The sequence below is a fragment of the Poecile atricapillus genome, chromosome Z (genome assembly GCF_030490865.1).
Source record: "Poecile atricapillus isolate bPoeAtr1 chromosome Z, bPoeAtr1.hap1, whole genome shotgun sequence".
NCBI lineage: Eukaryota > Metazoa > Chordata > Aves > Passeriformes > Paridae > Poecile > Poecile atricapillus.
The window spans coordinates 136,497,827-136,509,938 of NC_081289.1; the positions used below are offsets into that span (position 1 = coordinate 136,497,827).

Sequence of the window (12,112 nt, forward strand, 5' to 3'; positions counted from 1 at the left end):
TATTGCAAGAACAGAAACATCTACACAAGGCTCTGCACAACACAGGCATGGCACCAGCTGGGGCAGCTGCCAAGGTGACTGCCTCCACCCTGGCACTCGGATTGCTTCTGCTTCCTGAACCTCCCCATCCTGCTCCGTTGCCAGTGGGAATGGGGGTCTCCCATGGGGACATCCTGTTCTGCCACCCACCCTGAGCTGGCTCTTGTAGTGTTGCCCAGGGCTGGCCTACAGTGCCAGGGACCCCAGGAGCTTTTGGAGCGGGGACATTAGTGGTTCCAGAGGTGGGTTGTGCCCCTCGCGCTCCGGGACCAGAGAAGGGGCTGGACAGGGTGTGGGGGTCCTGCACGAGGTGCCATGGTATCCCCAGTGAGCTCCCCATGGCTGCTATGCAGAGGACTAGAAGTCTGGGAGGGAGCAGGGAGCTGCTTTGCTTGTGGCTGGAGATGGGAATGTAGGACTGCCATGGAGCCGGCTGATTTAGTCCTGTAGCCTTTTTTTAGTCACTGAAGGTTTCCTGCCCACCTGGGAGGAGATCCTGTAGAATCTGCATTTCCACGGTGTGCAGAACTCCTCACAGTGAGGACGCCTTGGTTCAGGAAGCTGAAGGCAGAAGCAAAGCTTGGTACCGTGGTGTGTGGATAGTGGTTTCCCTCGAAGGTGCCGGCGGTGATGCCTCTACAGGGTGTGTGGGACAGGTCTGGAGCATGCGGGCGGTGTGCTCTGGAGGGGGGAGGGCGGCGCCAACGGGCGCGGGGCGCTGCCGAGCCTCTCTATCTGCTCAGCCCCGCACCCAGCACCTTGTTCACCAGCGGCTCGGGGGTGCCGGCCGAGCCCCACTCGTGCTCCACGCTCTTCACGCACGGCAGGCTGGGGTTGGCCTTCTGCACTACCGAGATCTGGCAGGTCTGTGAGTCGTAGTGGGCCTCGCACCAGTCAGGGAAGTCGATCGGGTGCTGGGTGCTGTGGGAGAGGACACGGTGCCATCAGATTCCCTGATTAGTGCCACGGGGCTGCTGATGGGGCTGGGTGGCTTCCTGCTGCCAGCCCCCTGCACAGGATGTCTTCCAGACCAGCTCAGGCAGGCTGGGACATGCCTCCTGGCATATCTGGGCATCTTGCTGAGCCGAGACACCCCTTTCCAAGTGCCCCAACTCACCCCACCACCCTCAATGCCCTGTTGGGGTCCTGCCCTCCTCTGCCTTCTGTTCCACAGGACATGGAGCCCCACAGCCCTCCCAAGACTCTGATCTCAGCTGCCTTTGCAGCCACCAGACACCTCCTGCTGCAGATGCAGGGGTGCTATGGTGGGAAGTCACAGCCCACCCCAGCATGGCCCCTCACTCACGTCTCGCAGCAGCCCACGCCAACGGGGTGCAGGCAGGTGCAGAGCAGGCAGTTGGTGCTCAGCCACGATTCCCCAAGGGAGAACTGTTTCCCTTCGTACTCACAGGGAGCTGCAAAGGAAACAGTGGTGATGAGAACACATGGGCCTATGCTGAGGGCAAGTGGAAGCCTCCTTGACACCCCTGTGCCCTGAAAGAGGGCACAGAAGTGTCACGATGACCTCTCACCCATCTTATGGTATGGGAGATACATGGTGGTCTATCCAGTCCTGCAGGTATGGAATGCCCTTTCATTTGCCATGGGTGTTGTACCCATCCATCCTCTCCTGGCCCTGCCTTGTGGCTCTCACCACTACCCCATTAGGGTCTAGAGCAAGAAGCAAGTGCCTCTTGCTTCCCTGGAGAGGATAAATCCAGTGCCCCTTAGAGTCTGGGCATTTCTGCAGCCCTGGGAGGAGACAACAGAGGGATGATGAGCTGCCCTCCTCCCTTTCCTACTAGTCCTGCACACTTGGCCCCAGCCAGGCTCCCGCCAGGAGCCTTCATAGCTCCATAGCTGTTTCTCAGCCAGAGCCCTGGGGAGCTGTTCTGTGGTTTATAGACTGCTCCTTCCACTCACCACTGGCCCATGATCCCATTCCTGAGCTCAGCACTGTCCCTTCCATACTTCTCAGGCATAGGGCACAGCCCTTCCATGCTGGAAAAGCTGAGGCCTCCTCTTCCCACCAGCCTCTTCTCATCTCACCTCCCCACTTACCTTTAGCCTGGAAGTAGCATTTGGCCTGGGAGTCCGGCAGCTGGAGAAGGAGGGAAAGAAGCAGGCAAAGCCTGCCCCAAGCACACTTCATCTTCTGTGCTTGCATGGCCATGGATGGTTAAGCTGGACTTTTTTGCTTTGCTTCTCTATTGCCTTTGCTCCTTTCCCTTCTCTTTCTCTTTCTCTCTCTCTGCCTTTTTAATGCTCTTCCCCTGATCCCAATGAGAGATATTTATAAAGTTCAGCTTTACGACCCTGGCCACCAGCTGTGCCCCACTGGAAAAGTTGTAAAACTCATTTCCTGATTTGAAAGGCATGAAAACAAGAGGTAGGATCAAGATTTTTAACAAGCTGTGAAAAGCTGATTCATGCCCTCCAGAAATTTCTCCAGTTGGAAGCCCCTGTGGGTGCAAGGCTTCACAGCGAAGGGCAATCCAAAGGTCCCCAGCAGCGCTGCCCTCTGCAGTGTGGTGAGCACGTAAGCAGCAAGCATGGGAGACCCTGGCTCCTGACCAGGAGAGCTCCAGGCTCCCCTCTGGTCATGCTGAGCCGTCACTGCTCCTTCACAGCAAGCCAAAGTTTTGGGAGCATCCCATCTCGCAGTGACCAGAGCAGCACAAGCATCCTGCTAACAGTGTGGGATGCAAATGGCACCATCCTCATTTGGGGATGGAAGTGCTTGCACCCAGCTGCTGAGTACCACATCATGGCACTTTAACCCCAGCCTGGGCTGCAGCCATGCCAGGTTCATGGCCATGCATGGGCTGGGGTGTGTTTAAAATCACAGAATCATAGGATATGCTGAGTTGGAAGGGGCCTATCAGGATCACCATGTCTTGTGTCCTGGCCCTGCACAGGACACCCCAAGAATCCCAGCATGTTCCTGAGACCGTTGTCCAAACACTTACTGAGCTCTGACTTGGTGCTGTGACCAGAGCAGACAGTACAGCAGCTGCCACTGATGCAGAACAGGAGAGAAAGAACCAGGGCTCACCTGAGCATTGCTTGTGAAAGGGGACTCTGCCTGTGCACCTGGAACACCCATAAGGTACCAGAGCTGAGCATCCTCTTTCAGAGGCTGCAGACTGGCCCCAGCAGAGGCAGGAAACAGGAGGGATAAAACTGAGAGGTGAAAGCGGTTTTGGGCAACAAGTAACCTGAGTTGTAAGTGGGGGACTTGGCTGGAAGCAAGGACCTGTGGGAAGGACCCACATCACCCAGGGATGTGCCTGTGAACCTCACAGACTCTCACCCTGAAGGGCTGCCTCTGTGTAGTAGTGATAAGGCTGTTATCAGCTGGCAAGGTGAGCAGATGTACAAGAGGGAGGAGGTCAGAGCCCTGGGAGCCACATGGCCACAGAGAGCTGCAAGCAAAGGGCTAACTTGCCAAAAGAAATTCACAGCCCTTGTCAGAGGTGCTGCCAGCAGCAGGAAACAGGGCTCTGGGGATGGTCCAGCTGGGGGTTCAGCCAGCACAGGGCTGTGCTGGCAGTGAGGCAGCATCAGCAGCAGTGGCATATGTGGGTCATCTGCCCCTGTATTAAGCTCCCTGCTTTCTGAGAGTTTGGGATAAATTTACACCTTGACACGTGAGGCTTAATATCCCTTCCAGAATTTGTATTGGCATTCACTATTATAGCTGGATATTTTTCTTATCCCTGTAAATGCCCAATCCCTCACTGAATCCTGCTAAATTTTGGCCTGAGCATTTTCCTGTGGCAGTATAATTAAGCACAGAGAGAAAAAAAAAAAATTGCTTCTTTTTATCCTCTTTATCCGCTTTGGATTCACCAACTTCAGATTTGAAGGCATAGTCCCTACCCTTTGGTGCTCTGGACCCCTTTGCCATCCCACTGCATCCATCTCCTGCAGCTTGTGCTCTCACTGCTGAGGGGGAAGCCATGGCTTTTCATCCCTTTTTCCCCCTAGAAAATTACCCCAGCCCTGTTGTAGTGCCACGGATGCTGCTGTGTCCCTCAGCAGGGTGGCTGGATGGCAGCAAGTGTGGGATCAACAGATCAACGGGAAAGGCTGATAACAAATCAGAGAAATGCTGGGCACACCCTGCTGACAGCTGGGCTATGAGCCGGGATGGTGGAGTGTATCAGTGACAAATGGAACCTTCCCTTTGGTGCATTTTGCATTCCCTTTGCACATTCAGAGTTGTTACTATATAAGGAGGATAAAAGCATTCGTCGTCAGAGCAGTTAATTAATATTCCTATTGTGTGTTTGGAAAAAGAAGTTTGGCATGCTAGTAACGGCAATGAAATAATCCATCATTGTTTCATCAACAAGAACAGCAAATGTTAAAAAAAAAGAAGTGGTGGGTTTCACTCAGAGGCCCACAGGATTTGGACAGGCTTCCAGAAGAGTGCTCAAAACCTGGGGTGACAGCATCTCTTGGCTGTGTGGAAGGGCATTGCTCCTGCTCCTGTTAAGGACATGGAGAGGCATTCTCAGGATTTGTATAAGCTGTTATGGTTCTTTAAATAGAGGGTTAAAGCTACAAGACCATTCATGGCCATTGAGTTTTTAATCAAAGTGGTTTGCTGGGAAAATACAGAGAAAAAGAGGAGTGTCAGGATACCTCTTGGCACATTGCAGATGTACCAGGGCAGTGGAGCATCATCCACCCTGTGCCTGTGCACAAGGAAAGGGGCTGGTGGTCCCTCGTAGCCTGTTGGTCCTGCTATTCCCCCTCCTGACCATTTTCCTTCCCCCCCTTTTTCACTCCTCAGCACCCACATGTCCCCAGCACACACATCCCCATGGCTGATCCAAACCATTTTGATCCAGGTTGAACAGGAGAGGGCTCAAAATTTGGAAAGCAGTACTTAGAATTGGACTTGGTGCTTCAGAGCTGCTGCCTGGGTTCTTGAGGGGTGCCATGGCAGGAGGAGCTGACACCCTCTCCTGCTGTGCCAGCCTGGAAGAGATTTTGCTGCCTGAGAGAGACTGAAAGAAAACAGCCACTTTTGGTCTCACATCTTGGGGAACAACTGAGACCTGAGAAAGAACCACAGAAAGGATAAAGGGGCTGGTGGAAGTGCCCCTCAAGAAGTTCAGTTGTTTTGATTTACCCAACAGAACCCAACAGAAGGGATCACTGCCTGTCTATGTGTGTGCCTTTGAGTATCCCAGGATCCCACAGAAGGTCACATCCATGTCTCAGCATCCTCCCAGCAGGACCCAGCTCTCCTGCCTGGCCTGGCTGTCAGATTGAAATCTCAGTCAGATTTCTCAGACCATGTCTGAGAAAAGCTGGGTGCTGCACCCCACCAAGGACAGTTCTGCTGTCCTTCTCTCCCAGAACTCCCTCTGCAGAGCAGTGGAATGCCCAGTGCCAGGGATGGGATCCCATGGATGGGGAAGGCAGAGCACTCAAGACAGTGGTGCTGGGATGAGGTGACAACAGCCACAGGAGGCTCAGGGGATAATAAATGATGTTGGACAAGTTGCCATCAGCAGAATCCAGGAGGGTTATAAAACCTGAATCTCTTGAGCCTTCAGCTGGGGCTGCAGCTGCAGAGCAGGAAGCAAACAGGATCCCGGCTGGCATTGTGAAAGCAAACACCATAAATCCAAGGAAGTGCTGTGATTGCTGTTTTAGGCACTGGGGAGCTTGGCTTCTGCTCCCCAAAGGTATTTTATTTTCTCTCTAAAAAAAAAAAAAAAAAATTAAAAAAAAAAACAACAATCCCCCCCACAAAAATCCTGACAAAACAAAACCAACCAACCAACCAAAAAAAAAATCCACAACCCCAATCAATCACTGAACCAAACTATGTGAGTGCTGCTGTGGACCCTGAGGCAGCTCTGGGATGTGGGCATCTTTCCTTAACCAGCACCCTGAGGATGCTTCAAGCATCAGAGTACGCAGGGCACCATGGCAGGTACAGGTAAATGCTGGCTCTGAGTGATGACCACTCATGAATGCTCTCTGTTCACTGGCATGGCCAGACCCTGGGGAGAGGTGAGCAGAGGCGTGAGGAAGAGAGAGAATGACAGCTGCCTCCTGGCGACCTTCATTCCACAGCTGGCAAGCCAGATGGGATAGCTGACAGAGGCTGGATTACAGCCCCACCAGCAATGAGACTCTTGCTCCAAAAAGGGGACAAAATAGAGGGGATGTGAGAAAAACTTGATGTCTCCTTACTCTGCAGATTGGCTGCCTGCTGGATGAAGCTTGATGCTGGAGGAAAAGCATGGGCTGCAAGGCGTGCTGGAATGCCTTGTATATTCCACGGGTGTCCCTGGCCTCAGCACCCACACCCTGACCCTCCTTGCAGGGGAGAGGTGTTCTGACCCCAGAGGTTAGGCACAACATCTCACTGAGGCTCTACAGCCCTGGTTGGAGGGAGTGTGTGGGTTCATTGTCATGGGACAGGACCTGCAGGTCCCCAGCCATGGGATGGGCTCTATGTCCTGGGCAGTCTCATGCTGTGGCTCACTCGGGTTCTCATGCCCTCTTGCCCTCTCTCGCATGGTTTCATCCTTCCTTGCTCATGCCCATGCCCCATTTCTTTGGCACTTTCCCAGGTCATTTATCATAGCTGTGGCTGCTCTGCATCAGGCTGGGTTTTGGCATCAGTGGGTCAGCCATGCACTCCTGCTACCCTCAGCCCTGGCAGAGTGCTGGCACCCACCCTGGCTCTCCAGCACCCTGTGTATCCTAGCATGGGTGTGCTGCAGCCCATGGCTCTGCCTGGGCTCCCCTCAATGAAACGTGCCAGGAGGTCATGGGGTGTTTAGGAAAACAGGCCTTGGCACTTGCTGGCCATACCAGGAAAATAAAAACATCCGGGCAGGCAGCCGCATAGTGACTGCGAGAGGCCGGCACTCCATAAATCCCCTGGAGCAGGTGCTTTGTAGTCGGCACAAGGAAATGAGCATATTATTCAGCTTGGCTTAAACCCTGAAATGTTTCCTGTCCTGTGAGTCAGAAAGAACCCTGGGAGATCATTCCTAGGCCACGCAGAAGCTGCACCAGCCAAAAAAGTGCCAGGCACTTGTTTGCCTGAGGACTTGCCAGGGAGGTCAGTGGTCCAGGCCCCTCATTTTGGAGGGGACTTTGCCGTGGATGTGTCATGCCACCACCACTGACCTCAGAATATAAATGGTCTGGAACATGCTGAGGATCCACAGGGGACTCCCAGACTGGTCCTGGGCACATTGCTTCATTGGGATGCAGGGATGGGGAGAGCCTCAGGAGACCCCGAGGCTTTCTGTGTCCTGGGTGGATTCTGCATATCTCTGACCTCTGTGCTACCAGAAAGATGGATCCCCCTGCACAGTGCATTGTCTGTTTTACTGGCACCCACAGGGCCATGGTGAGCTGATACCCTGCTCTAGGGACACCCTACAGGAAAAGCCATGCATGACTGGTGGCTTCGTGGTGGAAAAGACTATCTAGGCATGGGACTGGGACCCCCATACTCAGCCCAGGGATCCCAGTTGGATCAAGTTGGAGGACATGCAACAGTTGGAGGGGAAAGCACTGTAGGAGCTGTCCCTGCCTTGGCACAGGCAGCACCCACCTGAAGGGGTTCATGGATGACACTTCCTGTCCTGGTGCCCTGCAAGGACACTCCTAGGGTCCCACCCTGGGTCTGGGGCACAGAGAGGTGTGAGTTCTAGGGGCTCTCCCCATGGACGCACAGGGACAGCTCATGTCCTGAGCCAGGTGACACAGCTGCCACATTTATCCACATTTTTCTCTTTAAAATATTTGCCTTTTCTCCATTTTTTCCACTACTGGTACACAAACTTCAAATCAAACAAGAAGCCCTTCAGGCTCCCTGGACAGCAGGAGCTGATAAAGCCCATCTGTGAAAAGGTCACCCCATATATCTGCACCAATCCCTGGGTGCTTTGTGGTCAGAGCCTCTCTGATGCTCTGAAGGTGTTTACTCTCCCATTTTGGATGGGGTGGCAATATGAGCACCGGCAATAAAGAGCTCAGCAGAACACTGACTCGCACTTGAGTAGAAATGTGAGTCCTTGGTTGTGCCTCCTCCATCCCTGCCCTCCTTCCACAGCCTCCAGCAGGAAGAGGATGCTGCCCATCCATGCTGGACCTCCCCATGATCCAGTGCTGTTTTTGTCCTGGCACAGCAGTATCTGCACAACTCCACCTGGCCCTGGCAGTGACGACCATGCTGCAGCCTCTCACTTGTGGTGCCTGCCACGCTCTTTACAGCCACCTCCTGAGGCTGGCAGGTTTCTGGCTCCACTTCCAGCATGGAGGTGAAGGAGCTTGGCAAGGCCCATGGCCTTGTGCTGCTGCATGCCAGGAGGTGGAAAAACAGTTTTCATCTCTGGGGACCAGGAGCTTGGTTATGTTTGCCAGGGGAACATGGAAAAGAAGACTGGGTGAAGCCAGGGGTGTGAGCCACTCAGTGCAGACAAGCATAGCTGTGCTCTCAGTGCCCATCATGGTCTGGTGCAGTCCTAGGACCAGCATGTGTGCCATGAATAAGTGTTTGAGATCCCTTAAAAAATCACTGGCAAGGGTATCAGTGAAAACCAGATTTAATGTTAAGTGGCAGCACGACAAAGTTCATTGGCAAGATTCACTCTACCACTTACTAGATAGTTAAGGCACATTGAAGAGAAAAAAGCAACAACAAACAAAATTCAGGCAATCAAAACAGAAATGAAATGAGAACCATCTAGGGTCTTGCTTGTGCATGTGTGTGTGTGTTTAGGTGCATATGACAAAAGGACAGTGAGGGCAAGGATAAAAAGGAATATGACCTAAAAGCTTAGCAGCACTCACGCTTAACACTACTTGTAACCATAACAATTTAATAGAGGAATAACACTTAACAGCATTTAACCTATGTAACTTAACAATTTAGCAAAAGAACAACACTTTAGCAGTCTTTAACTTAGCTTATAACTTATGACTTAACCTTACTTACAGGTCAAAGTTACTTAGATCTGAGGTACTTTTAAACATCTGAGAGAGCAGCATTTCTCCCCAGGTTTGCTCAATGTGCAGGGGCATGCACACAGACAGAAAGACAGTGCAAGCAAGGTGCCTGTGAAAACTTCCCCTCAGAGGTCAGTGAAATACTCACTTTGGATGCCTTTGCATCTTCTCAACAGGCAAAGGGCTGAGTCTCGGGGAGTGAGATCATCAATCAGCCCAGGATCCATCATCATTCAGTGATCCTCCAAGTACAGCAGACTCGAGTTTGCTGTCTCTGAGAGGCCCCGCTCAGAGGGAGGTTGCTGACCACAATCCGCTGTAGACCAGGACAGCTCAAAGGGTCACATTTTGGAACACTGTTTACAGGGCCAACGAGAGTTGGCTTTAGTTGTAACAGTGTTTCATCCTGTCCACAGTTTCAGCCTGCGCCGTCTTTGAATATCTGAGAACAGGGATGTTCTGCTGTTCAGGGAAGAAAAAAAAAAAAGTTGTCAAAGCTGTTCATAAAACCCTCAGAAGCTCTTTAAGACAGCAGCAGTTCCTGGAAGCAGGGAGTATTTCTGATAAGCTCAAGAAGAGCTGAGCACAGGTATTGTTTTCCAAGGCTGAGGCCTAAGGAGCATTTCTCAGATCTCAGTGCAGCCTGGAAAAGAGGGGGATGCATCACCACAGTGGGTTACCATGGATTCCCATGGACCACCACAGATAGCCAGCTACACTTACAGACCACCGGGACCAGGGTGCTGGGTGCTCCCCAGTGGAAGGCAAGACTCATCACAAGGTGTGGATGCCAATAAAACATAGTGTGAGACCGGGACAGGGAATGTGCAATGGAGTTGGAAAAACCCTATGATAAATCTGTGTGTATGGCGTGTGTGTGGTGTGTGTATGGTGTGTGTATGGTGTGTGTATGGTGTGTGTATGGTGTGTGTATGGTGTGTGTGTATGGTGTGTGTATGGTGTGTGTATGGTGTGTGTAGGGTCCTTGTAGTCACTACGGTGTCACTGCGGTGTAATTGCGGTGTCACTGCAGTGTCACTGCGGTGTCACTGCGGTGTAATTGCGGTGTCACTGCAGTGTCGCTGCGGTGTCGCTGCGGTGTCACTGCAGTGTCACTGCGGTGTAATTGCGGTGTCACTGCGGTGTCACTGCGGTGTCATTGCGGTGTCACTGCGGTGTCATTGCGGTGTCATTGCGGTGTCACTGCGGTGTCACTGCGGTGTCATTGCGGTGTCACTGCGGTGTCATTGCGGTGTCGCTGCGGTGTCACACGGTGTCACTGCGGTGTCACTGCGGTGTCATTGCGGTGTCACCGCGGTGTCATTGCGGGGTCGGTGCGGGTGTGCGGCCCCGGGGCGGTGGCCTGGCCCCCTCTGGTGGCTCACACGAGCACACACGGGGTTCTCTCGCACCCACATTTCCCGTCACAGGCATCTCGCCACCCCATCCCTCCAGCGGCGAATCCCCGTCGGCTTCTCCCTCCTTCCCTCCACCCCCTCTGCTTTTCTTCCCTATATCTCTATTTTGTTTTACCAGAGTCATTCTCTGCTGGCGGCATCCCGCCTGCCGCAGATCCTGCGGGAGCAGCACCACCTCCCGGAGAGGTCGCGGCGGAGGCTTTTCCCGCTCAGTCTGTTCCAGCCCCTCTGTGTCCCCTTTGCCCCCGGATTGTGCCACCGGGGGCCCAGGACAGGAGCCACAGGGCAGGGCTGGGGGCACCTGCGGGGTACGAGGTGTGCCACCGTCTGTGCCCCGTGAGCAGGGGTGATTTCGCTGACACTGTGGTCTCCAGTGGGACCATCGCCACCCCACCATGTCCCGCACTCCGTGGGAAAGCTCTTCCAGATCTTTCCAGCTTCTCCTTTCTGGATGTAATCACTGTCGGTTGGATTTCACCGTCCTTCGGCTCAGGCACCGCTGCCAGCTCCGCACCACATTGGACCGAGATATTTATAGCGGGCAATGCAATCCCTTCCTCCCGGCTTGTGCCGGGCCGGGTGAGCCGAGCTCCGTGACCCTGCGACGGGAGGCACGCATCGCTCGTGGTGGGGACACCTGCACTGGGAATGGAGGGACAGTGACAGGGACTCCCGGCAACCCCAGACGTGGAAGGACCTGTGCCGAAACCACCTGCGGTGCTACGCCCGCGGTTCTGCTCTGCTCTGGTGGCCTGCCCCAGAATGCCGGGAGGGGACAGCGACACCCTGCCCGCCGCTTAGCGCAGCATCCCTCACGCATCTGAACCTCAGAGGACCTCGAAGGGCCAGTGGCAAGACCTGCGGGGCCGCCGTGCAGCCAGTGCACTTCTCCTGGTCTCCCCGACGCAAGCATCCCGCCCCAGACAGCTCTGAGCCGTGGGGCAGGGGCTGGCACCACCCCTACTACCCCCCTCCAATCTCTATCGCCCCCCACCCCCGCACGATGGGAGCAGGCAGCAGGCTGGGAATGCCAGGAATGCACCGCAGGCATGCTGCCCCCGCTGAGCCCCCCTTGCCCCACCCAAGCGCCCTGCAAACAAACACACGGCACCTCTGTGTATCCCCTGGCTGGGCGGCCCGCCATGGCAGCCCATGACATCCCCTTATGTGCTTCCCAAATCCCCGGGAGGACCGGCAGCCCCGCTCGGCTCGGGTTATCCCAGCCCCACGGCGCCATGGGGGCTTGTGCAAGGCTCGTTGCCCCAAAGCCAGACCTTGCGCCCTGAGGGCTCCCCTGTGCTTCACTCGTAGGCGTCCACCCTCCTACCCCAGCACCCCACAGGCCTGCGTCCCATAGCAGAGGGGCTGAAGCCCCAAAAGCTGCAGTGGTGATATTCCCGTTGCATCCAGCCCCCTGCCATCCCCTCCCCTCAGGTCTCCCTGTCCCGTCAGGATTTGTGTCAGCCAGATCCCTGTGGCACGGGTCCCAGTGCACCCTCCATTACTGGGGAGACACACTGGGTCTCAGGGACGTCTGGTTCCGCAGGGCATCCCAGTTCTCGTGGTCCAACTCCCCAGATGCCTCCCTGCATCCCAAATCCCCGAGGATATCTCCAACCTGCTCACCTTCCCCCAGGGGAGATACCCACGGACAAAGC

General features: G+C 54.5%; 1 protein-coding gene across 1 annotated transcript; it reads right to left on the minus strand.

Moving 5' to 3' along the window:
• Window positions 1-138: 138 nt before the first annotated feature.
• On the minus strand, window positions 139-2,350 carry MSMP (microseminoprotein, prostate associated). The gene is made up of 3 exons (XM_058826908.1): window positions 2,101-2,350; window positions 1,346-1,454; window positions 139-960 (listed from the first exon to the last, which is right to left on the minus strand). The coding sequence occupies exons 1-3, from the start codon at window positions 2,210-2,212 to the stop codon at window positions 771-773; spliced, it is 411 nt and encodes a 136-aa protein (XP_058682891.1). The 5' UTR covers window positions 2,213-2,350; the 3' UTR covers window positions 139-770.
• Window positions 2,351-12,112: the final 9,762 nt, after the last annotated feature.

Bases quoted from the DNA above. Each gene is read 5' to 3' on its own strand.
- MSMP (XM_058826908.1), bottom strand. From the start codon at position 2,212: ATGGCCATGCAAGCACAGAAGATGAAGTGTGCTTGGGGCAGGCTTTGC. The intron at 1,455-2,100 runs GTAAGTGGGGAG...TTTCCTTTGCAG, and splicing joins ATGCTACTTCCAGGCTAAAG to CTCCCTGTGAGTACGAAGGG. The intron at 961-1,345 runs GTGAGTGAGGGG...CCTCTCCCACAG, and splicing joins GGCGTGGGCTGCTGCGAGAC to CACCCAGCACCCGATCGACT.